The 27,747-nt window shown below is 37.0% G+C and overlaps 1 protein-coding gene and 1 long non-coding RNA gene across 4 annotated transcripts in view; one reads left to right on the top strand and one right to left on the bottom strand.

Annotated features, from left to right (window-relative positions):
- LOC117242642 overlaps positions 1-27,747 on the bottom strand; it is a 74,342-nt gene that overhangs the window by 40,927 nt on the left and 5,668 nt on the right. The gene's annotated exons all lie outside the window — the stretch shown is intronic.
- On the top strand, positions 3,798-26,229 carry LOC117242641 (aquaporin-like). 3 transcript variants are annotated; one of them, XM_033509496.1, is made up of 5 exons: positions 3,798-4,066; positions 20,618-20,805; positions 21,193-21,336; positions 22,779-23,234; positions 25,625-26,229. In XM_033509496.1, exons 1-5 carry the CDS (start codon positions 4,042-4,044, stop codon positions 25,628-25,630), a joined length of 819 nt encoding a protein of 272 aa, XP_033365387.1. In that variant the 5' UTR covers positions 3,798-4,041; the 3' UTR covers positions 25,631-26,229. The 3 variants fall into 3 exon arrangements, with proteins under 3 accessions (XP_033365387.1, XP_033365388.1, XP_033365386.1); XM_033509497.1 differs by lacking the exon at positions 3,798-4,066 and adding an exon at positions 18,924-19,226; XM_033509495.1 differs by lacking the exon at positions 3,798-4,066 and adding an exon at positions 20,436-20,481.

Below are 27,747 nucleotides of genomic sequence, written 5' to 3' on the forward strand. Positions count from 1 at the left end.
ATTAAATTCGTAAGTTTACGAGATCGCGAGTAGTTTCGCGAAAGAAACGCGATCTCTGACAACCGTTCAATCTCAAGATTGTAAATAAAATAATTCTCCAGCCATACGATCCTTTCGTACAATTATTTAATCACCCGGCAATCGTTGATAAATAAATAATAAAAACCTCATAGCTGATAAAAAGAGTGGTTTTAATTTCAACGGCAGGCTGTTGCCTGTTTCGACAGCTTTCGCATTCGAAAAAAAGATTTCGAAAATGAGCGATTAAAACCGATTTATTCGCGTCGCTCTCTGCGAGTTCCCGAAACGTGCAAACGCTGGCAGCTGGCGCAAAAAAACTCTCGGCACGTTTACCAACACCGTGCAACGGCTCTTGGCGCGATAACAGAGTTTATCTGCGAAAGTTTTTTGCTTGAAATTCGAGAAATATTCGACACGACATACGCAGGAAATTAAGCGTCGTCTATGAGAGAAGATGGGCGAGTGTGTGGCTCGTCGTGTAGTCGGAAATAGACACGTCCGAATTTTTTCTTTCTTTCCTTTTTACCGTACGAAGAGGCTTGGTAAACTTTTCGTATGTTTTTTACAGAAGTCACCGGCAAACGAGTCGTTTCGCGACTCATTTTCAAAATCGTTTTTTATGCAATAACACGAACTGTCAAAACAGAGAAATGTTCTGTCGTTGAAATAACAATGGAATATCGGCGTTTCGATCCGCCACGGAGCTTTCACGCGCAACAGCGGATGAGGCTCCAGGATAAATAATTTAATCACTTCTGTTGCAATCGGACACGGATTTTTAACGCCGACTCGATATGTTTGTAGCTTTTAGCGTATTTCACTATCGTTAATTGTTCTACGATTTTTCACTCGCGATAGATACTTATATATTTACATATATTATATTTATTTATTTATAGATGCAGATAGATCGTACACAATAGCAGCATTCGTGTCAATGACGAATTATCATAAGTCGAAGAATTCTCAGGTTTCTTAATCGCGTATTGAAAGAAACGTATGACTAATCATTTCTAGAAATTGCATATTTTATTTTATCAACGATGTCTCTGGTTTCAGATATTTCCCATACTCGATAATATTTGTCGTTCGACGAGTCGTTTTGTTGAAACGGGTCGACTCGAAAGCTCAACAATCGCACGAGTAGCTGTGGCAGAAATTGCAGCACCTAAATTGCAGCTAATTAGAACGACGTATCGCGTGAGTCGATAGCATCGATCGAAAGGCATCTGTCCCGTGAAAACAGAGAACACATTTCAAACCTCTCGAAGCCAATCTCCCTGATCTTCTGCATCGAAGCTCGACTTTCGAAGCACCGCGTATATTTTCTTTGAATTTCCCCAGAGTCGGTGCACGTCGTTTGAATTTATAAGAAATTTGAAGACGCAGAAGTGCACAGAGTGCAGGCGATATGCAAAGATATAAAAAATATCCGGAGCACGGGCGATGGATCAGGCGAAAGAAACGAGTGAAAGCAATTTTATAAAAATATTATTTTTCTATAAATATCCACGATATATTTACTTACAAGCAACTCTACTTCTTCACTTTGCTGTTCCGTTTCTAACCGAGTCTACGTTTCTCCCCAAAGAACGAGTCTTACATTTTTTAACCAAATCTGTCCGATCTTTCTTCCGAAGTTCGATTTTTTTAAAGAATTTAACGAATTTCGTTGGAGGCGCCGTCGTTTAATTTTGTATCAAATCGAAAGATGCAAAAATGCACAGAATGCACGTGCTTTGCAAAGATATATGAAATGTGTATAATACAAAGGGCAATATTTATCAGGCAAAAGGAACGAATGAAAGTAATTTGATAAAGATATACGTTTCTACAGATATCCATGCTACACCTGTAAGCGATCTCTAGTTGAACACAGTGAACAAACATTCTCATCATTTTTTCTCAAGAGAACGCGCTTTAAACTTTCTAATCCAATTTCCCCAATCTTCTCTCCGATGCTCGACTTTTCAAGCACGTCTCACGTTTTCATTAGATTTCTCCGGAGTGTGCGCACGTATAGCGACTCTTATTCAAAATCTATCAGGAACATCAAAACTGAGAGAAAAAAAGAATAATAACACTGAACACGATGTACAAAATATGCAAAGTGTAAAGTACAAATTAGTGAACATTTTTGTAATTTTGTAAAGACATAAACTTGTATAGATATTCGCAGTCTGCTCAAACGCAAGCTTGAAAAAGCATACTAACCAGGTCTGAACCTAAATGAGTCCACGTTCCCTCAAAGAGTCTCTTCTCTTATCCAAAAACCACAAGAAACCACAAGAAGCATAAGGAAGTAAAGATGCAGAAATTAATAAAAGCAATTTTGTAAAAAAGAAAGACAAATTTCTGTAGAGATCCGCAGTCTGTTCAATCGCAAGCTCCACTTCTACAAGCTTGAAAAGGCATTCTAACCAGGTCTGAACCTAATTGAACCCACGTTCCCTCAGAGTCTCTTCTCTTATCCAAAAACCACAAGAAGCATAAGGACGCAAGGATGCAGAAATTAATAAAAGTAATTTTGTAAAAAGAAAGACAAATTTTTGTAGAGATCCGCAGTCTGTTTAATCGCAAGCTCCACTTCTACAAGCTTGAAAAGGCATTCTAACCAGGTCTGAACCTAAATGAGTCCACGTTCCCTCAAAGAGTCTCTTCTCTTATCCAAAAACCACAAGAAACCACAAGAAGCATAAGGAAGTAAAGATGCAGAAATTAATAAAAGCAATTTTGTAAAAAAGAAAGACAAATTTCTGTAGAGATCCGCAGTCTGTTCAATTGCAAGCTCCACATCTACAAGCTTGAAAAGACATTCTAACCAGGTCTGAACCTAATTGAGCCCACGTTCCCTTAGAGTCTCTTCTCTTATCCAAAAACCACAAGAAACCACAAGAAGCATAAGGACGTAAAGATGCAAAAATTAATAAAAGCAATTTTGTAAAGAAGAAAAAGACAAATTTCTATAGATATCTGCAATCTGCTCAAACGCAAGCTCAATTTCTACAAGCTTGAAAAGGCATTCTAACCAGGTCTGAACCTAATTGAGCCCACGTTCCCTCAGAGTCTCTTCTCTTATCCAAAAACCACAAGAAGCATAAGGACGCAAGGATGCAGAAATTAATAAAAGCAATTTTGTAAAAAAGAAAGACAAATTTCTGTAGAGATCCGCAGTCTGTTCAATTGCAAGCTCCACATCTACAAGCTTGAAAAGGCATTCTAACCAGATCTGAACCTAAATGAGTTCACGTTCCCTCAAAGAGTCTCTTCTCTTATCCAAAAACCACAAGAAACCACAAGAAACCACAAGAGGCATAAGGACGTAAAGATGCAGAAATTAATAAAAGCAATTTTGTAAAAAGGAAAGACAAATTTCTATAGATATCTGCAATCTGCTCAAACGCAAGCTCAATTTCTACAAGCTTGAAAAAGCATTGCAACCATGTCTGAACCCAATTATGACCACGTTTCTAAACGAATCTCCTCTGAAATCTCCTAAAGCCAATTTGCCTCGTGTTGCAGCCGAAGCTGAACTTCCGAAGCACCCAGTACGTACATTTGGTAGTTCCTTGAGAAAAGTGCCGCGAGTCGGCGCACCTATGTTGTTTACAGTGACCGTGTAGACGGACTGGTGAGTTTGTTGCACGCGCGTTAAAAATAAAACTGGCTACTCGCTAATCGAAAATAAACGTAGGCTGTTGCGCGCGCGTTCGCGCTCGTGCGCACGCCAGTAGCTGCAGTCTGGTGGGGCGGCTACGTGGAGCAGAGGTTCCACGCTGAATCAACCGTGGTCGAGAGACCGCGACCACGTGCCAGCGCGATAAAAGTGCGTACGATCGTACAGGATCGTGACCGTTCACAAACAATCGGGACGAGCGACCGTGCGCTGCCTCATTCTTGCTTTCCGATCGATCGAGATCGTCGCCGTTCGATCTCTCGCCGTCTTCGCACACAGTGTCAGTGTATACTATATACTATACTATACTATATTATAGTGAGCGTGTGACAGCAACTGGCGTCATGTCCTCTAGCGATCTTCGTTCAGGTGAGTAAGCCGCATTTGCAAACAAATTATTCTCGTAGCAGGTTGGTCAAGTTGGAGGGAAAATGTAGTCCGGAACTCTGTGGTTAGAACAGATCGCTGTAGATAGAAAAATTGGTGAAAATTTGCAGCGGATGAAGTTTGGCAGAAACGAGAATGAAAGAGACGATTGCAGCTGACCGAGGATATATTTAACGCGGTACTGTTAGTAAATTTTGCGAGGATGAAGTATGACGAGACAAAGAGAAACGGGAATCGCGTAGGTCGTTGGAGATAAATTGTTCTGGTAGAAATTTAGCGATGTAGATGGCAAATAGATCTACCGATCGAGCACAGGTCGAGCGAACGTTTTGTTGCTACGATTTATTAATCTCGCGTGGACGAATTTTTAGACAGAAATGAAAAGGATAGGAGGATCGAGCGAATCGTTGTTAAATATACAATTGTTCTGGTAGAAGATCATTCGTGTAGATCGAAAATAAGTCCAGCGAGAAAGCATAGTAGAGATGGCTGGAGGAAAGGTGTAGTAGATTTAGCGAAAATTCGCTGAGGATAGGTTTTCATGGTTTTGAGAGAGAAAGGAAAATAAAAGAGGGATTGACCGGACCTGTAGAGTAAAATGGGGCATGGTCGTGCGTACAATGGTACGCTTTGTTTGGTTTCGATGGCACCTCGTCACTCGGTTCGTAGTTATACGCGGTGGCACTGTAAATACCGAGTACAGGCGGACTGAAAATTTCGTGCAGAAGATATGGAAGTTTGCTTGTTTCTGACAAAAATTTGTACCCGAGCATCGACGAAAGGAATTTTGAATATTCAAATTGGCTAATCGAATTTTAGATTCGATGAATGTTTTTTTTTTTTTTTAATTGCAACTTAAACGATAATATAACGATATTTGCAAGAAATCTGATGATCTTGTGATTTTAGATTCGATGATTATCCGCAATTCGGTGGATAATTCTTTCAAATTAAATGCTGCACATATTTGGTATTCAATAGCTGATTTTTTGAATATTGATGCATAAAAGATGTTGCGAATATTTCAATTCGCCGATTGAATTTTAGATTCGTTTCGAGTTTGAAATTCATTCATATATTCGGTTGATTCGTTCGGTTTTTTAAATATGTATACGTTTGGAATTCAATGGACGAAACGACATCTTAAACGATGAAGCTTTATTCTACAATAATTTTCAGACACCCTGTGTATGTTCTATCATCGTGAGAACCAGGCCAATTGCGAGTACAGTTTCATTTCCGAAATGTTCGTAGCCTGCGAGACCAAGTGTCTCGAGATTCTTGGCTAATCAAAATACACGTTACACGCAAATCCATACACATATCCATATACCGGGTGATCGCGAGGAAACTATCGTCGAAATAAACTTCTTTTAGAGCGAAAAGGGAAAGAGAAGGAATAAACAGGAAATTTCTTCGATAGATAAATTAGTTTCATTACTCTCTTGCCAGACTAAACTAACATAAAAGACGATAAATAAATAAAAATACATAATAAAAATCATAACCTAAAAGATAAAACGATTCGCTTTGAAAACCAGCATTGGGCTATTTTTATTACAAATAACGTGATCTATTTTGCAAGATCGTTCTTCGATAGATAAATTATTTTCATTACTCTCTCGCCAGACTAAACTAACATAAAAGACGATAAATAAATAAAAATACATAATAAAAATCATAACCTAAAAGATAAAACGATTCGCTTTGAAAACCAGCATTGGGCTATTTTTATTACAAATAACGTGGTCTACTTTGCAAGATAATTAATTCTCACTCATCGTAATTTATTTTTTCCATCATTTTTGCGAAGCGTGAATTTTAGAGGTGACTTTCTTAATATTTGCTTAGAATTCAAACTCGATAAAAATATGTTTTCCAGGAACAAGGTAGGAAACGATTGAGACATTCAAAACGTATTATTAGCAATAGACCGAGGTACTCTATGCAAATTCATATTTCTTCGAATGTAATTAAAAAGATTCAAGCGTATGTTAGAAAATTGTTCTTACCTTGCAAGTATCACCGAAATCACTATACTTTGCATATTTTATATATTCTGCGCAATTTTGCACTTTTCAATCTTCTACGGATGCGTAAGAATCCGCGATCTGATCGTTAGGTGACAACGAGGAAAGCAAAGGCGAAGGAAAAGTTAGGGAGAATAGCGGATAGCAAAGAGAAAGGAGCGCATAGCGGGAAATTAGTAAGAAATCGTGGCGACTTTCGATAATCACAACTTGCGAACGAATACGTACGCCTATGGAATATCATTTTGCAGATAAAAAGTTAACTGACAAAAGTTGACTTTCTTCAAACGCTAAAAATCTCGTCTGTTTCGGAAAAATCCCGGGAAGGCTACTCTACTTGCGCGAAAACACGATAATAATCAACGACGATAATTAAAAGATTCGCGGCAATAAGAAGGCAGTTTCGATATTTCAACTTATTTTACTTTTACTTCTAAGCCGAACAACAGGAAGAAACGCGTAGGTTTCCGATTGAAAAGTGGAAAACTTCATTCTGACTGCAAGTTTGAGAAAGTCGTCAACGGAGAATTCCTATCGATTTTCATCACGATACTTTTCATCTACCTTTTCAAATCAACCTTTTGTACCTTTAATAATATCGATAACCTCGATACGTGGCGAATTCGTCCACGTAATTTGCAGACGCGCGTGCGGACAGAATTAACGCTGCGAGATTGCAAGAAATTATTGAAAATTCAATTTTAATACAAAAATAAATCAGCTCTTACATGTTTCTCGATTCGTCGTATCGCATTTTACCACGAACGCGATCTTCCTCCCATGTTTCTTTTCTATTCCATAAATCTATTGGCTTGGCAACTAAGTGATTGCGGCCTTCGTCAATACCACCTAGTGACAAAAGCCGCAACCACTTAGTTGCCAAGCCAATATTAACAGGATGTCGTATCCGTTTTTGTTCCTTCGTATCAACTTAAATACGCGTTCGATAAAACATTTGTTACGCGTAATTGCTATCGACGCGCTGATGTAACGAGAGAATTGGGGAAAATAACGTGGAAAATCATCGCTTCGAAGCTGTATCATTTCTCCACTCGAACTGATCGTTTCGAAATTTCACCTTCCTTTAGAGACAAAAATATTCATTTTTCTCGCTGTCGTTGTAACCCACATTTAAACTGCGGTTTACGTACCGTGAATTTTATTGGCTTGGCAACTAAATGACTGCGGCTTTCGTCAATGCCGCTTAATGACAAAGGCCGCAGTCACTTAGTTGCCAAGCCAATATAAACTTGTGATTTTACGAGCGAAAGTTGCAATTTGGAAAACGTGGAAACGCGATTTCAGCTTCTTCGATTAACGTCGCGCTAATTCATCTCTCCTTCTGTTTTACGATACACGTCGTCGCTCGTACAATGTTGCACAGCGTTCGTAATGCCTGTTTTATATTTGAAACGTGGTTGGTTTAAACGAATAGCTCGGTACGAAGAAGCATAATGAGATCCATTGAACATGTGAAACGTGGAGGAAGATTTGCTCGGGAATAACAAACGGTTGTTGCAACTCAGTTCCGCGACACTAGTCGACCGATGCTTCTGTGCAACATTGTATACGTTGTTACAATGATTCGATAGTATGACACGACTCCAAGTCGTTCGATATGGATTTCTGTTTGGCTAACATCTGTTTGTCATTTGCTATTAGTCATATAGCAAGTCATTTAACGTTTATACAATAATTTAGTACGACTTTGAAGTTGTGCCACACATCTTTGTCTCAACAATGGCAGATCACACGAAGAAACACGATAAATAGGAAGATATACGTCGATGATTATGAAATATACAGACAGTAGATGGCCTACATGAAGAATGTAGCAAAAAATGAGCTTATCGCGTATGTTACGTTGCATCTATTTACATTAGAACAATCTGCAAGTAACTTTGCAAAGTAGTGGTAATTGAACTATTGGATCGAAGTGGTTGCTACGTCGTTAAACAGAATCCGGTTGATACGTCGAACGCAAAACTGTAAACATCTCGAAAGGAAAACTATATGACTTAGGCCACTTTCATAATCACCGGCACATGTATTGTCTTATTGATCGTCTCCTTTTTTTATTAGTTTAGTGACTAATCGTGATCGCTGAGAGTTAATCTTTGTACGAAATATAGTTTTATATTTGCAAAGGAAGATAATAATTTATCCTTAAGATTGTAATTATAGATAATATTTAGAAATATAATTTTCTTTATGAAATAAATCCAAGGAGATGGAATATTAAAACTAAATAAAATATTTCCCAACAATGTAGTTAATTTGATCATTAAAATTTATATTTACACAAAATGTATTTTTTTTATATTTGGGAAAGAAGATAATAATTTAGAATTAAGATTGTAATTATGCTTAAAGATAATATTTAGAAATATAATCTTCTTTTTGGAATAAATCCAAACAGATGGAATATTAAAACTAAATAAAATATTTCCCAACAATGTGGTTAACTTGAACACTAAAACTTATATTTACACAAAATATATTTTTTTTTATATTTGGGGAAGGAATAATTTACCTTTAAAGATTGTAATTATAATTGAAGATAATATTTAGAAATATAATCTTCTTTTTGGAATAAATCCAAACAGATGGAATATTAAAACTAAATAAAATATTTCCCAACAATGTAGTTAACTCGAACACTAAAACTTATATTTACACAGTATATATATATTTTTATATCTGAGAAAGAAGGTAGTAATTTAGCTTTAAAGATTCTAATTATATTTAAATATAACATTCGCAAATATAATTTTCATTTCGGCTCGTACAAATCCAAATGGATGGAATATTAATATTATTGGGTTGGCAACTAAGTGATTGCGGATTTTATCATTACTACCTAATCACAAAATCCGCAATCACTTAGTTGCCAAGCCAATAAATAAAATATTTTCTAACAATAAATTAATTCGAGCAGCGCGTTTGGGACCGATTAAACTGATCAAGAAACGAAGCTAACGGTTACGTAAAATATGGAAACCTGGTTGGATTAGTTCGCCTTTTCTTTCCACTTCGGATGACCTTGGAATACATACAGCTACGAGAATACCATTTAAAATCGCTTCGATCGATGAATTATAATATTTACATAAACAGAGTTTCACAGGAAACGGACATTCTCGCATTTACGTTTTATGTATATTTGGTGATTATTTAAAATATTCGTTTTACATGGAAAAATAAGATTACTTCGTCGCCTAGGTATAAAAATTGAACGATCGAATAGAGAAACGATGTCTGTTCGTTGGAATTTTTCTAACAGTATTGCGAACGAGACAAAACACGTGACGGCGTATTAAAATTGCAAATCAACATCAGATATCTGCAATTACATCTTAGCAGATGATATGAGTTTATGTTGTTTCTATTTCTTTTCCTTTTTTTTTCTATGTGATAAAGTCATGTTAAGGCTATGTAAAGTTACGCAACAATTCCCTGCAACTTACGATTTATTTTGCTAAATATTTTCGTGTTGATAACGATGTTTAACAAATTGGAATTTTACATAAATAATATTTTATATGCTTACAATAAATGTTTTCGCGTTATATTTATGTGATCATTAATGTCGAACAGACAATTTTTCCATTTAGGTGGCCTTATAATTATTATAATTTTGTTATATGATTATTAACGTCGAGTAAATAAATGCTTTCTCCATTTAGGTGTTAACACAACTGTAACATATACGGCGTGACATTTTTAATAATGATACATTTAATATGAAGAAAAAAATTGCGCAAGAGAGACATTTTTTAACGTAGACACTGTATGTCCCATTCTCAGCATGACAAATTTTTATGCAACAGCTTTTATTTAGAAAATTAAATCCCACTGCTGAACGAGCTATTAACATTGTTAATGAATCGCTACCTCGCTACTTGTTCGCATTTATTTTCATTAATTCCATCTTACCATATTCGTCATTTATATCTCGGCTGGTTTCTCAGGATCCATAGAAGCAAACATAATCCAGCTTTCTATGGATATTTCCAAAGAAGTTTCAAATATGCATACAAATTCGTGCAAATAATAATAATCTGTGCTCGCCATAAAACAAAACTAACGTCCGTCGATTTTGTTGTAGGGAAGAGAATTAGCAACTTGGACTATTTGGAGGAAAAATGTTATTCTCCTGTACTTGATTGCAGTAAAATTCCAGAATAATTCATTTTCCGGGAACTCGAGGAGAAAGAGATAAACTTGAAAAAATACTGCGAAAGATTAGAAAAAATGCTTAATGTGCACAATCGAAAGTCGCGCGTTTGTTTGCGAATGTAAATGTAGCTAAAACGCAAGTAAGCAGCGAAGATTCGATAACAGAATTGCATCGTGCGATCAAACTTTTTGATTGCGTAACGATATTACTGCACGGAATACCATTTTCTACCGATCGTTATACTTTCTTTTTACGAGCGACGAACCGTCGCGTTGTCCTAAAACCTGATCCTCCGGTCATCGTGTGCCAGTCTGGCTCATAGGTGTGTGTATATATATATATGTATATATGTTTAAATTAGCTTCGTTTTATATTCGTATCGAGATTGCTTCGATTTTCAGTTGGGTCAAAGTCGTTGCTCGTTCCAATTCGTGTCTAGTTCATCAGATCTATCGTGACTAAAATTTCTTCGAAACCGATAGCAACGACGAATTCTCCGCGAAGATAAGTAACGTAATTCAGAGAAGATTGGAATTGTTCGAGGAAAAATTCTTGGCCAATTTATGCCAGTTCCGTGAGAAAGCATCCAAGTATTTTCATTGTTATACGATAGAGACTTCTCTCGGTGTAAGTTTCTTCTTATCTGCTTAATTATAAATTACAGTTTATGCGTTAGATTTAAATTTTAGATTGAGATTAGATTTAAAAATGTTTCTTTATCATAGAATAGAATCTTTGCTTTAGGTCACGAAATTTATGTTTCTCGATTATACGGTCGAACCTTAATTTCGAACAATTGAATAAAATAATGTGATTCTTATTACTTCGATTAAAAGTCGAAATTTGTTAGACCCGAATTTGAATTTTAGATCCTAAGATTTAGCTCTTTCTCTTAAATCCCAATCCAAATAATCTTATTGATTTTATATCTTCCAATTAAAATAAACAAAATATTTTGTTTATTTTATACCAACAGAATATTTTGTTACAGTTCCAAAAATTAGGTTAGGAACAAGTGGAGCGGTAGGATTAAGCTAGGTCTAATTTACGATCGTTTAGGTTAGGTTTAAGTTCGCGTCCATTACTCTGTGAAATCTGTCTACGAAGAGTTTAGGTTAGGTTCGTTTCACAAAATGTTTCTCGTTTTAGCCAAAAACGTGTCGTAAATTAGAGAGAAAGGGCCAAAAACGTTGATCCTGATTCTGACAGATTGCCACTTATTTTAAACAACCTATCGAATATTATGAAAACAGTTCTTATCGTTCATAATGTCACAGCTGCGCTTAGATATGATCGTTTAAAATAGCTTACGAGCCTACGAGACTATAGATATCTATAGGGGGATTGAGAAACAATGTACAGACACGGATAAGCCTAGACAAGTTTTTCTATTGGCGATGAAAACGATACTAGCGCCACTGGCCTCCATCTACCGAGACTTACGTAACCTTTTCTCTTTCGTAACGAAACCTTTTCTATTTGCATTGCTGCGTATCTACTCGTTCCTCCGCCAATTATCAGTCAGGTTTTAGAGGGTTGAATCTTCGTTTATCATTCAGATGCAATGTGCGACGATAAAGTCTAACCAAATTTGTCTTAAACCTGATAGTGACAAATTCACGTTATTCTCAACTCTCTTAATTAAGTCCTATCATATATAATACTATTTAGAATCCTATATAGTTACACGATCTTTAGGATTTCGTGCAGCTATCAGATTTTATTAAATGAAATGTTGTAGCGAGGTATAGAATTTGTTAAATTTTATGGGGGTTTTTGAGGTCACGTCGGTGTATATGAATAACACAATGTTACCAAATAAGAAAGTCATTTCGATAATTATCGGAGTACGAGGAATGGCACAAATCAGTCCAATTAAAATTTTTGACCTTTAGAATGGCTAAATCTTTTAAAGGCAATAGATCGATCATTTAAAGCGAAGCTCCTGTTAAAATTATATGAACTTTAATCTGATGGACTTAAAAGATAATTAAAAGATTTGATCGATTTATAATTCCAAAATCTCTCTTTCAGTTTTTCTGAACATGTATGACGAATTTGTTAGATGGCGTAAACGTGACTAGAGCTTTTTTCATTATCACTAAATCAAACAGAAGCCCAACATTTTTATTTACGTACGATCTCGTGAGGAACCAATTAAATTTCATCTTATCTGGAAAGTTCTCCACGAAATGCCAGTGAAAATCGAACCAGACTGCCTTTTATCGGCTCTCTGTCCGAGCAAATAGAGAAATTGCGTTATCAGCCAGGGTTATCCGACAGTTGTGTCCATCGCATCGTCCTTGTCTCGTTTGAATTTCGTAAACCAACATTTCTTTGCCATTTATTTTTTCATGCTGTACGAGATAAGTTTATGACAAATACATGTACCACTTGTATTAAATATCTTACCATTTTTATATATATTTTTTCAGATTTGTTCTGTCTGATTACGGTGCTAACGAAATTTCAATATGTTCTACGTGATACACGTGATAATATTAAAACTGTGGATTTCCACATATTTATGGAAAATTTAAAAATGCGAAGATACACAAAATTCGCGTAAACTGGAAAAGTACATAAAATATCGAAAATACAGTACTTGTTATAATATTTTATAGATGAAATTTAATTATATTTAATGGATGGAACACAGCTTTGCTGTTTTATTTGCATTAATAAAAATATGAATTTGCAAAAAAATCTGCGGTCTACGCATAACGCACTCATCGAGAAAAGCGTTCAAGCACTTTTATTGACCATTGTAATTTGTACAAGTGTACTTCCAATTATATCGTCATTTTTGAATTATTTTGGCTACGTTTGATTTAAGTTGTCGTTATATTCCAGTTAGTTTTTAACTTTGTTTCAACTGTGACTGTCTATACGTCGATAGATCATTTAGCATCGATTTGAATGTAAATTAACGAGCCGTACGTTTCCTGAAAACACTCGGTAAAAAAATTAGAATATAGCGTTAGTAGTAATAATAGCCGTGAACGTATATGTTTAGTGCTACAACTGATACAATAGTTTTATTCATATTCAGTTATTCAAACCGGTCAAATACTTTCGCGATATTGTCAAAGTAAATGCTTGCGCTAAATATCTTGTAATTTCTGTAACATATTCCCAACTTCGTTTCAAACTCTATCAAGATAATTGTACAAGAAACTTTACAAATGCAATTATGATAGTCGTCTCTCGTTACAATGTTAATGGAATTCTAGAATGCTTGACGTAACGCACATATGTTCGTGTAAGAAAGACGTGTCTGAATACATTCTTTTCCTTAAGTCGCTGTAAGTATGTAAAATGTTGAGGTGATCGAAAATCGATGGGAATCGGCCTGAAACGTGGCTGGAACGCGGAACAAAGGAGGTGGACTTAGGTTGGCCAGACTGGCCGAGCTGACACGAGGCATTAGTCAATTCGAACACGATCTGCGTTATATCTGACGCCGCTTATCCCCCTAATAGGCAGATTATACCGACTAATTGCCGCATAATGTCTCGATGCCGATTCCATAGAATTAGCCGATTGTCGGTTGGCTAGACTGCCCGAGGACACTCTCTAAAAACGTTTATTCAATGAACGATCGACTGGAATGTTTGTTTGCTTAACTGGAATTGGGTCGTCGGATTTCTTTTCTCTGCGCGGCTCCTTTTTTCCTTTTTTTCTTTTTTTTTTTTCTCTTTAGATTAGAATGGAAATGTATGGTAATCGCAGAGGCGTTCCGACGACGAGTCTATAATTACTTTCCTCGCTATCTCGGTAGACTTTGTAGTTTGTTCTGATGACCATTGTTATTATTAAACAACAATTCTCGAGGCATTGGGAATCTTTGCCGCGTCACGAGACAATGCAGAGTTTATGAAATGGTTCTTCTACTTTTCAGTGTTTCCTCATCTTCTGTTTTTATTAAGAAGTTACGAAGCTCGGAGAGGTGGAAGTTTTAATTGGCAAATTGCGAGATCTACGATGAGACGAGATTAAAAAAAAAAAAAAAATTTCCAGCTTCACGGAGACTACCGCAATATCTGTAGTCGATCGAGAACTTTCAAAGAGTCTACGATGAAACGAAAATTTCGAGGAACCCGTAGTCAGTCGAAAATTCGGGAAAATATATAGCGAGGTGAAAGTTATGGGAGAATCTACGATAAATTACAGCATCCTACCACCTGTGGCTATTCTAACTGTGTTAGCCCACCTTGCTAACACTGTACACCATATGGTGTCCTTTTTCTCGATCCTTGTCGTCCTTAAGACGCTGCTTAAAACGTACACTTTAGTTTTCATATTCATCTCGACTTTCGAACCACCGTGTATATCGTTCTCTTTTTATTTTCCTTGTTTTGCATATATTTGCGCGTGCGATTTATTTTTCCCCGCGTCGTATCTTCCTACCGAAGCATTTACTCCGCTAATATTAGATAAACAATATTAATAATAATAATAACAAGAATAATAATAAAATAAGAATTCTGGGCCGATCCAAGCAGACAAAGATTCCGATATCGCGAATCTACAACAATAAATGATTATTTATCGAAAGAATAGGATAATCTGAACGATCTACGACAAAAAAAGACACAAGTGGTTCTCGACAAAGTGTTCCAAGATAAGACAGCACTCGAGTCGAGTCGAATCGACTTCAAAGTTCGTGTCTTTCCTTATCAATCGTGTCAACTTATGAGGAAAGATCGCATGGAAATTTTGTGAACTTCTACATTGATAGGGTTTGGTATTTTGGAAACTGGAGGAGGTTAGATTAGGTTAGGTCAGGTTAGGTTAGGTTAGGTTAGGTTAGGTTAGGTAAGGAAGAATATTTATGGCGGAGAACGGGGGAAAATGTCGAAGTGGCGCTAGTGTCGCTAGTGAGAGAGCCGAACAATGCGACTGGCATAAATTACACGCAATTACGATGTATCCAGCGAATCGCAATTACCTGTTCACTGGCGTAAAAGCGGCGAAACGCATCGTTGCACGATACCTGTTTTAAAATCCAATTATCCCTTTCTAAAATATCTCATTCGTATCCTTTTGAAAAAGAAAGATACACTGTATATGTTTTTCTATGCCTCTAATAGATCGTAATGTTGTTCTTGTTACTAATTATATTATTACTATTGTTACTAATTTTACGATTACTAATCTTCACCGTATTTATCTGTAACAGTATTACGATCTTAGAACATGAACTAAAATTCTGGATCATGTGAATATAAATCAGTTATCAATTTACGAATATTTATAGTCCTGTCGTGATACAGAATGAGGATGATAAAATAATTAATAAAAAAAGATTAAGAGATTAAAGCGAATGATTTTTGAAATTCAACTTGTATTCTCTTCTGTTTTTCTTACGTACGTCTATCATTTACGATAAAAACGTTTCGGATAAGATATTTTTAGAAAAGCGTACAATGTATGCGCTAACGTAATTCGATTACGATGAAAAAATTCCAGCGTTAACGAATTCCTCAAAATTATCGCTTTTATGTAACTGCAAATTAACTACGATGATTACGAAACGGCTACAATTACTTTAATTACTCTGGTTCGTAAATCAGAATCAGCTACTATAATGAACGTTCGAACGTTTATCTTACACCAGCCACATAAACAAAGCGCAATTACCCAAATTATAGTCGGATTATTGTAAGAGAATTAATCGGACATGTGAATTTGCTTCACAATGTCCATAAAGATTTTGTAAATTCGCGTGGGAAGAATTATCGACGTTAAGTAGCGGAAACTCGGCCGAAGCGAGTCGACTAGCGCAAATGATCATTAAATTTGCAAAGTATCAAAAATTAGGGTAGAATCACACGCAGGAGCCAAGCTTCGAAAATTCCAAAGCTTCGAAGCGAGCCCCAATTCACGCGAAACGCGATGAGAGAGATTAAATTTGCGAAATTTACGAATCAACGTAAAAATGAAAGGAGTGGCGAATTTTTGAAAATCGGTCCGAGACGAGGCGATCGGCGTAACGATGTTAAATTTTCGAGACTTGAAAATTGGCATGGAAACGAACACGAAACCGAGTTTCGGAAATTCGAATCGACTGTGTAGCACGAAAGAATTAAATTTTCAAAGTTCAGAAATTGACGCGAAATTTGGGAAATTCATGAACATTCACCAGGTGAACTTAAAGTTCGGTCGATAACGTGGATATTGTTTCTCTTTGGCGTTGCCAGGAATTTTCGGTAATTGCAGATAACGAGATCGTGGAACCACGTGTATGGGCATTATTTTGTATGGATCCAATTTCCACGGGTACAGATATTTTCATCGGGACGGATCGATAGCGATGCCGAAGAGCCACATCAATCACCGTGCACTCTTCCGATGAACGTGCACTCTGATTACTTTGCCGGCATTTACAGACTAGAAGAGCGGATTCGCGGACCAGAGGGCGAAAATACAAGTAACCGCGTGTTTCGGTGAAAAAAACGCGCCCCATTTCTTTTTTTCCAAGTCCATTCGACGCTGTAATATCATCTAGAAACGTATATGCGAAGAAATTCGTGATTAACTGTGAGGTTATGTTCGCGTGCACTTAGCGATCTTTTGGTTTGAAACGCCCTGTATAGAAGTATCGAGAATTAGCAGTAAGTTGGTAAAGGCTACAATTTAAAATGCAAAGAAGTGGAAAGAAAGCGTTGGATTGATCGAGCTTGGAAGATGTAGATTTAGTTACTTTGAAACGCTCTGTAGTTTTTAACGATTATTTTTAGTATTTTCTTTCGTCGCTTTCCACAAACTTCGAAAATTCTGTTTAACGTTTCTTTTCGCGAGTTTGTGAGTTGTCGGAACAACTTGTATATCGCAGAAAATATTACGTGAAAGGAATTGGTAGCATAAATTTTGAAATATTCTGTAGTCAAGTGATAATAATTCCCGATATCAATAGCAGCCAATGATGATGTTATGTAGGGGTTCTGCGTACATAAAAGATAACTAAGTAGCATTTCTTAACGCGTAAACAGTTTATTAATAAATCTACATATAGAAAATTCAGTATTTCAAAACAAATTATTTTTATCTAAAAATAAACTCTATCCTTCTTCGCTTGTCCCGAGAAAATCTCTCAATAATTTTTTTATTAAAGTTGGAAATTTCTGAAATTTCTTTTTCGATCGAAATCACACACAGTGGTGTTAATCGTTCATGACATTTTTTAAATAACGTAGACTCCTTTTAACGTAGAAACAACCATTAACGCTGGAATAACAATCTATAACCTTAAGTATATTATACCGTATTTACATAATATACGATATTTATTAGTATTATTTTGCACTTTCTAACCTCAGAGTGTTTGAGTCTTTCGTTTTTTCTGCGGGCCGCCATTGTTCGATATCATATTTCCTAACCTCTAAAACGAGTACTTCCATAAAGAAATTAATTGATAATAATTACTCTAGAAAACTTCCTTGTCTAAATTTATTTGCAATTTATACAATTAAACACCCGAAATCCTCGCTTGTCAAATTCCTAACCTCCAAGATAAAATCTTCCACGGCAGAGGTTGATACTACTGCGGAAAACTCATTTATTCGAATTTAATTAGCTCTAATTAAAGCAGAAACTGTGAAAAGCCCTGTATTAACGTAACGGAAGTGTTTGATATTGCGGTTTCAATTGCGTTACGAAACTCGCACAACTAAAGGAACAACTTCGGTAGACGGTGCTGAGTGATGTTTTACGCGACTCGATCTTCCCGGGTCTGACGTTATCTCTGTAAACGCGAGTGTACGACCTGCTTGCGTGTGGCAAGGTGACGTCCTGATTTACGATCGATCCTCGTCTCGATCTATCGTTGCACGAGTGTAATTCCTGAGTAACGTGCAAACTGTGCTCCGTCATTGAAATTCTACACTCTTTCGACGTGCACCAGCCAGTAAAAACAAATTTACGATCAATTCTAAGAAATTTCAAGGGAAATCGTATCTAACCATCATCTTGATTCCAATACGTATCATAAACGATACAAACAGTGACATACTACGTCGTTGCTTTTTTTTTTTCTTTGAGACGATATCGGTTTACGGAATATTATTCGTAAAAAAATTCGTCAAAAAGGTTCGTATTACTCGTTAGACTGTCGATACAAAAACGTGGACAGACGAAAGGATCTTTCGAGGCCCGTAAAAGCTACTACGGTTTCGTCGAACACATCAAAAAGATCTATCGGAAGTAGGCAGAAACAGTGGCGTCAATTGAGTACAGGATAAAATACGAAGGTGTTTCAAAAACAAAGTCCCATTCGCCGGAAGGTTAACGCACATAGATAAGTTCAGCCGTCGTTTCATCGTTTTATTAGAAACGATAAAGAGTACTGAAAATATAGAAAATAATGATTTTCGACGCAGAATAAAATTCAAAAGGCGTTTCAAAATACAAGTCCCGCTGATAAAAGATTAATATCCGTATATTTGACTGAAAAAACGTTTCGTAGTTTTACTAAAAATAGTTAAATCGATGGTATCCTTTCTTTTCTATCTTCTATGTATATATACGAAGATAATGCATAAAATCTACCTACAGAGCGTTTCAAAAAAAAAAAAAAAAAAAAAAAGAGAGAGAGAAAAGAGAAATATCCACGTAAATGTACACAAGGACGTTTTACCATAGATATTGAACTCTTCCAAAAATACCGATCAAACAGGTGCAATATTTGCGTTTGAATGGCATCGCGCGGTGTAAGTGTATTTACACTGGGCTATCACTCGGCTGAGCCAGTTTCGTGCTGCGTCGTGTATAGTGGCTAATCAACTGTCAACATCATTGTACCAACGTATACGTCGTATTTCGTTGGACGAGACCGACGTAGATAACTATCGTTCAGACTACTTATTTCATCGGTGCAAGTGGTTCCGTGTACGCGTACTGTGTAATATCGACGCAATGGTTTGCAAGTGCGGTAATATACTCGTATATATATACATCGATGATAAAAAAGAAACAAGTTCTTCGTTCATCGTGAAAATCTTCGTCTAGGCCATTTCTCGTTTCTTCGTTTGCTTCATCTCGTTTATATTTTTATACATGTACATTTTATATATTTATATACATCGTGCGTAAATACGTAAACGAGGGAAAGAACGCGTATCGTACGTTAGTGACGACTCTTTCGTAATATACGACGAAACATTCAAGATCGTAAAAATATTACCTGGCGACAAATGTTTCGGATAAAACTCGAAGAATATCGAAAGAGAGAATTTTTAAGAGAAATTAGAAGATCAAGAAATTCGGAATTAAAAAATCTTAAACGTTGAAGAGGTAAAACGCGACGAATATAACGACGTCGTTTGGTAGCTATTCCCGTTTTTCTGCGAAATATCTGTGCTTTGGTGAAAGTGTTCCGTTTTGAGAATACCATGAAAAGCCGAGAAATTTATAATTCACTAGTTTTTGGACCCTCGAACATCTTGTACTGGTTAGACGGAAGAAAAATAGGTTTATTAATATTTCACCTTTATCACCGCCTGTCTCGCTCGTTGAGAGAGCGACCACCACGACGGGAACGTCTCTGTCCTTGTCGACACCTGTCGAGACTCGAGTCTCGAGAACACCATTACGAACGCTCGTTTGGCGTGTTTTCTATACATGATAAATGTCGCCGACGTCGTGGAAAATGTCTGTCACGAGGCTGACGAGTGGAACGAGAAGAAACATTTTCATAGAATGAAAAGTTACCGAGGCTGACGTATATCTCGATTACGAGTTCTACTCAAATTTATTTAAAGATTCTAATTAATCAGATCCCTGAATTTCGATTTGAAAATTGCTTTCCTAGAGTTTTTTGCGGGATATTCTACGGGATGCTTTATGATAAAATTTATTGAAAACATGTAGGTCCATGTATGGACAAGGAAATGAAACCACCTGTAGCTATTAAGGTAACAAGTTTCGCGTCAAAGTAAGAATATTTGCTCGAGGTCACGGCATCTTCATTAACATTCTGGTTAAATAAAAGGATGGAAAAAACTAGTTCCATGCCGTGGATAATAAAATGAAACTACCTGTAGCTATTAAGCTAACAAGTTCCGCGTCAAAGTAAAAATATTTCCTCGAGGTTACAGCATCTTCATTAACATTCTGGTTAAACAAGAGAATGAAAATCCATGCCGTGGATAATAAAATGAAACTACCTGTAGCTATTAAGCTAAAAAGTTTCGTGTCAAAGTGAAAATATTTCCTCCAGTATTTTCATTAACATTCTAGTTAAATAAGAGAATTGACAAAATCATTGACGATTGAGATTATCTAAGAAGTTACGGATCGTCTACAGTGTGTTTCATGTTGCAGGTTTTAAGGAGCTGATGCATGGCGAAGGCGCCATAAAGAAAACCGTGTTGATAATTTTGGCCGAGACGATTGGCACCTCTATATTGCTATTCGTTGGCTGCATGGGATGCGTTGGAGGCCTGGGCTCTGAACCCACTCCACTTCAAATTTCTTTAACCTTTGGCCTTGCTGTGATGATTGTGATTCAAGTTGGTATCCATCAATTTTGGCAATTCGATTTCATTTACACATATTTATTCTCTGGTTGATTTTGTTATATCTGATGACCCAAATTATACACTATACTTTGATTCTTATTTTATATATCTATCACACTGTACAACTACACTATGTATTTTAAAACAGTCTATTCATAACGTATGTTAGCTCTCGTCTTTTGGATCAAAGTTAGAATTTCTATTATCATAGAGGAATACATTTCTAGACAAGACTCAAATTTGAATTAATCGTAATAGAAATACAAATAGGTTCTATTGCATTTGTAAATAATTTTGCCATGTTCCTAAATGTCTATATGAACCGACTATTCGTGACTATTGAATAATTCGAAGCTAAGATTCGTTTGGTCCTTTCAGTCTATTGGCCACATCAGCGATGCTCACATTAACCCTGCCATCACGGTGGGATCGGTAGTGCTCGGGAAGAAGACTATTCCCGAGGGATTGGTGTACCTGTTGTCCCAGATAGTCGGCGGAATCCTGGGGTTCGGCATGCTGAAGGTTCGTACTTTCGTAATTCATTCACAACTTTGATCATCCTCTATTTATATTGATCGTGCACCGAAACGGATAAACTGCGATGTTGAATTCTTTAAGGTCGCGCTTTTAACAGGATAACTTGAAAAATTCGTCCTCTAAAAAGCTATTGGTACTTTTCTCTAATTAAATTTTATGGGTACACGTACTTTCTGAAATATTTTAGGCTGATCAAGTTCGTGTTACGTTGTAAAATGAAACGACCTGTACCTGTTTCGAGGCAGAATATCTTCTCATTGTAACAGGCAATTCTGCAAGAGCAAATTTGGAGAATATGTGGACTTTTTACTCATTGTATTGTGCAAGCTGATAAACCAGCCACTTGGCACATCAATCTTAAGCTTCAAGATTGCTCGCAAGATAGATATCGCTTAATAATAACATAATAATACATCGAATATTATTATCATGCGTGGATCAGGCTGTAAATCTTTGAAAAATACGTGAAACGTACAAGAGAATGATTTTAACACGATTTCGAAAAGAGGCCAGTATATAATCGCAACCTCGACATGTATCCGTTTATCGAGTTCAAGACCTTCTGTTACATTCATTTATGGAACGATAACTAGTCATGATATCACGCTATCTGTATAGACCGTGGTCAAGCTCTATTTGAAAACGAATACCTGTGATAACAACGTTTGCAAACGTTTTTTCTTATCTAGGTTGTGTATTCGTTAACTTTTGTTTGATTCTTTTTGAATACAGTCAATCAGGTAGATTTATAGAATTAAGCATTATGTTAATCCGAATCAATTTCAACCATTGCGTTAATCTTTGATTAATCCTAGACTCGAATTGTTTATAATAGCAATATCAATCATAACCGTTTCATTGATCTTCAGCAATCCAAACTGGGATTGAATCATCCACCATGTCCATTCTAACCAACTCCAATAGGTACTATATCGACTCAAGTGAATTCCAACCAATGCATCAACCTTCCATTAATTTTCACACATTGCCAAAGCGCTAGAACCGAATAGTTCATCACATCAATATCAAACAGTCAGGACTATTTGAGTAATCTTCAACAATCCAGACTGGAACTGAATCATGTACAATATCAATTCTAACAAAATCCAGTATATAGTATATCAACTCAAGTCAATTCCAACCAATGCATCAACCTTCAATTAATCCTTTCGCATTGCCAAAGCATTAAAATTGAATAATTCATCACACCAATATCAATCAACCCTGACCAACTGCGACTATTCATTATTCTTCAAGTAATCTTGCCACGCATTATCAAAACTAATCCTAACTCCTAACCTAACTCACTAACTGATCCTAACCATATCACGTTCCTTATTACCAATTCATTTTTTCTGATCTTAACCAATCCTGTATTAATCTCCCATTTCCATGAAAACCTCGATGTACCGGAACTGGCGTTGCAGGTGGTGACGCCGGCAGGTAACCTGACGAGCAAGACCCTCAGCGAGGCGGACATGTTTTGCGTGACCGATCTACACTCGGAGCTATCTGCGATCCAGGGCCTGTTGCTCGAGGGCATTTCCACCGCTATACTGATGCTGGTCGCGTGCGCCGTCTGGGACAGTAGAAACGTGAAAAACACCGACTCGGTGCCAATCAGATTCGGCCTGACGGTCGCTGCTCTTGCGCTCGCGTTCGGACCTTACACAGGCTGCAGCATGAACCCGGCCAGGTCATTGGCACCAGCGCTCTGGAACAATCAGTGGTCACATCACTGGATCTACTGGTTCGGCCCCATCGGTGGCGCCCTTTTATCGTCCTTCATGTACAAAACTATCTTCGGCGTGAAGAACCACACGCAGGATGAGTGCTCCGCTGAAGCTGTCGCGCTGAACAGCGTCAACATTCAGAAGACGGAGGTATGATCGTTACATAAGTATTTTTTCATTTTTTCAGCTATTAAGGGTCCGTCTTTTTTCTCTCTAATTCCTTCTTTAACTCTTTGTAAGCTGCTATATAATCTATCGTGCGCTATTTTTGTATCTTTCCCATTTTTGAATTTTCCTTTTATCTTTAATTTAAGCCGATCAGAGTCCATTTTAGATGGAAGATCCTCTTTTCGATTCCTTGTAGACTTGGTACATTAGTATCAGCTCATGGTGCGTCATTCATTTTTCAATATTTCCAGCTGACCGCCGTGTACTTTTCTAAATATTCTACTTTTAGCTATTTATAGGCTTCGTATCAAAGTCCACTTTGTTAAGAATTCTCTTTTTCACTCTGTGTACACTTGGTACACAGTGCGGTACTATCTGTCGCTCAATTTTATCAGCATTCGTGCCACTGAAAATATTTAACTCTTCGTACACTTGGTAAGCTCGTTCACCTTCTGCTCTGGCATCTATCTTCTAATATTTCCAGCTGATCGCAGTTCCTTACAATGAACATTTTCTCTTTAATTCCTCCCACACGTTACATTCGCATTATGTACGTATCTTACGTCCCTTTTATATAACACATACAATTTTATATTTTATAAATGAAAAGAACTTATTAAAAGAACTAACTCTTCGACTTATTTTTTCACGTACAATCATATCCTTCTCACTTATACTATGAATAACGGGACACCGTGTATAACACGTATAGCATATGCAGGAAAGTTCGCAATGCTAAGTGTTGAGATACCTTCATGAACTGTTGTAAGTAACCCCGCAGTCTGGTGACGACAGACGTCAGTCTCTGGATTCCTCCTCCGAAAGCCATTAGGCTGCAACTAGGACAGTTTGCAGGAAAGTGACTTAAACCTGATTCAGAATATTCTTGCGACAGCGTGGCGCACAGGATAAGAAGTTAAACGATACGTCGTCCGAAGAACGGCTTTGCCCAGATCCACGGTTAGGGTTCCCATCGACGGTAAACCGAGAACGTTAAATCTCACCGCGTCGTAAAACCAGTTTCACCAAACTTCCTCGCCAACGACGATTTATCGCCGACCTTTACGGCCAGCCCTTACAAGATAATCCGCATCGCGAAAAATCTCCATGCACGGCATGCATCGCGTTTACATGACGTACATAGTCAGCTAAACTTACGAGCTTCTGCTCGAAATTTCTTTCATTCGTCGCGATGCTTCCCTTTTAGAATTTCTTTTTTTTTTTTTTTTTTGATTGAATTAGTGTCTAGTCATCTGACTGAGGTAGTAGGACGATGTGAAAAGAGAACTGATAAAATCAAGTATCAACGTTGGACTCGCCACTTCGATTTATTACGAAGATTCTTCGAGCTTTCTGAGAATTTCGGTATTAGAAAATCCAACGCGCGTCCTAGTACGTTCGTGAAGAGTTTGAAGATATTTTTGGTAATAGGAACTCTGAACGATCGGGAAGATTAAAAAATAAGCGAAAAGGCTAAACATCTGCAAGGAAAGGGATTGAGAGGTTCACGTAATTCTGAGTACCCTGACTTCGGTAAAGAGAAACACATTTCTGTCCTCTGATACGAGATGATCCAAGAAATCGTTTGATGTAACAGGTCTACAGAGTTGACGCGTCAGTTCCAACATCTTGCTGATTTTAATTTACACAAAAAATAGTTTGATCCTCCGTGTTGAATTTAGATTGAAATTGCAAATAGGCAGGACATTTTCTAAAATACTACAAGGAAATTCTAAAAATCTTAATCAGTGCCTAAAAATAGAAAGGGTATGTTCTCTGAAGCGTTATTTAAAGTGCTATCACAGGTTAGCATTATCTTCGGTCAACTTCACAAGTCGATATATGTACATAAACGTAACTTAATCTCTTGCTCAAATATTACTTGAAATAAAAGTTTATCCATCTCGATACAATTCTTCCGTCAGTAGCACCAACGAGCTATCGCGAACAATCAAAGAATTATCGAATCTTATCAAGGGATTAGGAAAACCAACTAAAGAATTAAAGCAACCGAAGCTGTGTAGTAATTTGCTTCGCCTATTAAAGATAGTGCCGAGTATCCCACTTTGCAGTATTTTACATATTTTACGTATATCGTGTACATTCTGCTGACTTTTGTACTTTTAAATTTATGATAAATCTGAAGGCACAAACGTACACGGTGTGATACAAACAAAGCAAAGATATATAAATAAAAACTGTACGTAAAAAAAAAATAAAATATGGTACTATAGTTATTATATGTAGCAAATAAAACAACTGGCACAATCCATTCTTCGAACGATATGCAGAACAATATAAGTTTTTATAAAAATCTGCGTTCTATCGGGCAATGATCTATCAAGATTGATCGATTCGTTTTCTCTTTCTAGCCGTGATACAAAACTGAAGAGGGCCAATCGGAAACGGCGAGGGTACGGATCGATAGGCACCATCTTCAAGAAACCACGAGAGATTAAGCGTTCAATGGAGGATTCGAATGGATCGAACGGATCTACCGGATCGTACATCGCGCCATCTAGGATCTTTTGTACCTCCGTTTTTCTCGATCGTATAGAGTTCGAACGATCCAGGAAATCGCAAGACTGCTCATCAGAGAGATAGATCATCCGTTGCCTGCGAAGTATTGTTCACACGCGGCAACGTTATCCTGTTAGGGAAACGATATACAGCGTATAGGTTATGTGCATCCCGGGAACGACGCTATTCCGCCATTTTACGATTCGATGATCCACCGTGCACAATATGGTGGCTGTTAGATCGGAACCGATGCCGGGAACACGCATCTCGTTGTTGTTGTCTTTTTTATTTTTTTTCTTTCGAATACTCCGTTAGTATATGTTTTGCGCAACATAACCGTGTTGCTTGCTGCTTCATAGGCGATTTCAATTCGCTAATTGTCGTTGTACATAATTGTTATATTTTTTATAGATGTATTTACTCGTGACGATGGAAAAATATAATCGGATAAAAGTGAGCTTGCAATTTATTCATCAACCCTTCCTCATTATCTTCTGCTTGAGAGAAATTCGTTTCTTTCTTCTTCGCATCTTCGGAGAATTGTCGAATAAGAATATATATATATATATATATTTAGGAAATTTTGAATAAAAATGTTACAATCTCCTGTAGTACCGAGAACCGTGTCGCAGCGGTGTATTGACGGTAGCCTGTCTTCAGGCGCCAGGCGAGCGTAGAAATAAAAAGTCTAGCTCTTATAATTGATCTCTTTTATTAATGATATAACAAGTTTTTTAATTATAATCTGCGATTCTGAGATACAGAGCTTTGGAAACATTGCGCGAAAAGTTATTTACAGAGACAATTAGCCGACGATCGACCGGGAAAATTTCTCTCCGTCACTCATTACGACCATGAGGCTCCGTTCGGAAACGAAGCACACAAATCACGCTATATATGAAACAAGTTCGATAGAATGAATTCATCGGCGATGACTGTTCGATAAAACCTGTACCGTTTAAAACAAACAGAAAAAATCAGGAATTATTTTTGAAATACGATAACCAACGATTGATCGTTAACTAATTTATTCATAAGACCAAAATTATATCTGCAAAGGTATTTACTGGAAGTAATAATTAGAAGCCATAATTTGTAGCCACCGAGCCATAATTAACTAATCAATCGTAATCTCAAGTCATCCAACCGCGTAATAACCATAGACTGTAATAACAAAATATAAAAACTGAGTGGCTAATTAGCCTGTTCATAAAACAACCGGAAACATTAATCGTTCTTAATCTCAAGCTCCATAGGTAAAAATAAAAGAATCTTCAAGTCTCAACTTAATACTAGTAATAAATTTAATAACAAATGTTAAACTATCCAATAATAAAATTAATGATAATAAATTTAATAACTGACAAGTCCCGTTGGTGAAAGTCAATCTTATTTCGAATTATTTTATCCGCAAAGCCAAAGTCAGTCTCGACGACTAATCAATCCTAACACAAATTTCCATAACTCAGGGCCGCTATTCACTCGAGAGAATTTTGAAATCTTCATTTATAAACAGTCATCGTTCGTTATTCAATTAGCATAAAATTACGGTTCGAGTGAATAGCCAGACGGAGCGAAGGGATCTCTACGGGGTTGGTTTCCCATGGGCGACGTAGCTTGTTACAGCGGAGTCAGAAAATTAGACGAGGACTCGGCAAAGAAACAAATGTGTTTCCGCGTAAGAAAATGGGAAAACTACATCAGGCTGTTGGCGAACAGAGCGAAGTAACGTTTTCCTATGATTTACATAGCAAGCGTCGACTCAATAATTCAACTTTCAATCTGTTCCTTAATGCTCGCCTCCCTTTTCTTCGCCGTTTCTTATTTCTCACGATTCCTTCGCAGACACGTACACCTGCATGCGATATAATGACCGTCTAAGACGAAAATAATTACAGCGAGCAGTGAAGCAAATATTTGTCGGCTCAAATTTCTCGACGCGACGCGCGATAAAAAAACTATGGCTCGCGGTCTC

The sequence above is a fragment of the Bombus vosnesenskii genome, unplaced genomic scaffold, assembly GCF_011952255.1.
Source record: "Bombus vosnesenskii isolate JDL3184/JDL3185 unplaced genomic scaffold, Bvos_JDL3184-5_v1.1 scf7180000016274, whole genome shotgun sequence".
Lineage (NCBI taxonomy): Eukaryota > Metazoa > Arthropoda > Insecta > Hymenoptera > Apidae > Bombus > Bombus vosnesenskii.

What these genes read in the sequence shown, in the direction of transcription:
- LOC117242641 (XM_033509495.1), top strand. Translation starts at nt 20,451, where the DNA reads ATGAAACTACCTGTAGCTATTAAGCTAAAAA. An exon ending in CTGTGATGATTGTGATTCAA is followed by an intron (nt 20,806 to 21,192) that starts GTTGGTATCCAT and finishes TGGTCCTTTCAG; the next exon opens with TCTATTGGCCACATCAGCGA. An exon ending in TGGGGTTCGGCATGCTGAAG is followed by an intron (nt 21,337 to 22,778) that starts GTTCGTACTTTC and finishes CTGGCGTTGCAG; the next exon opens with GTGGTGACGCCGGCAGGTAA.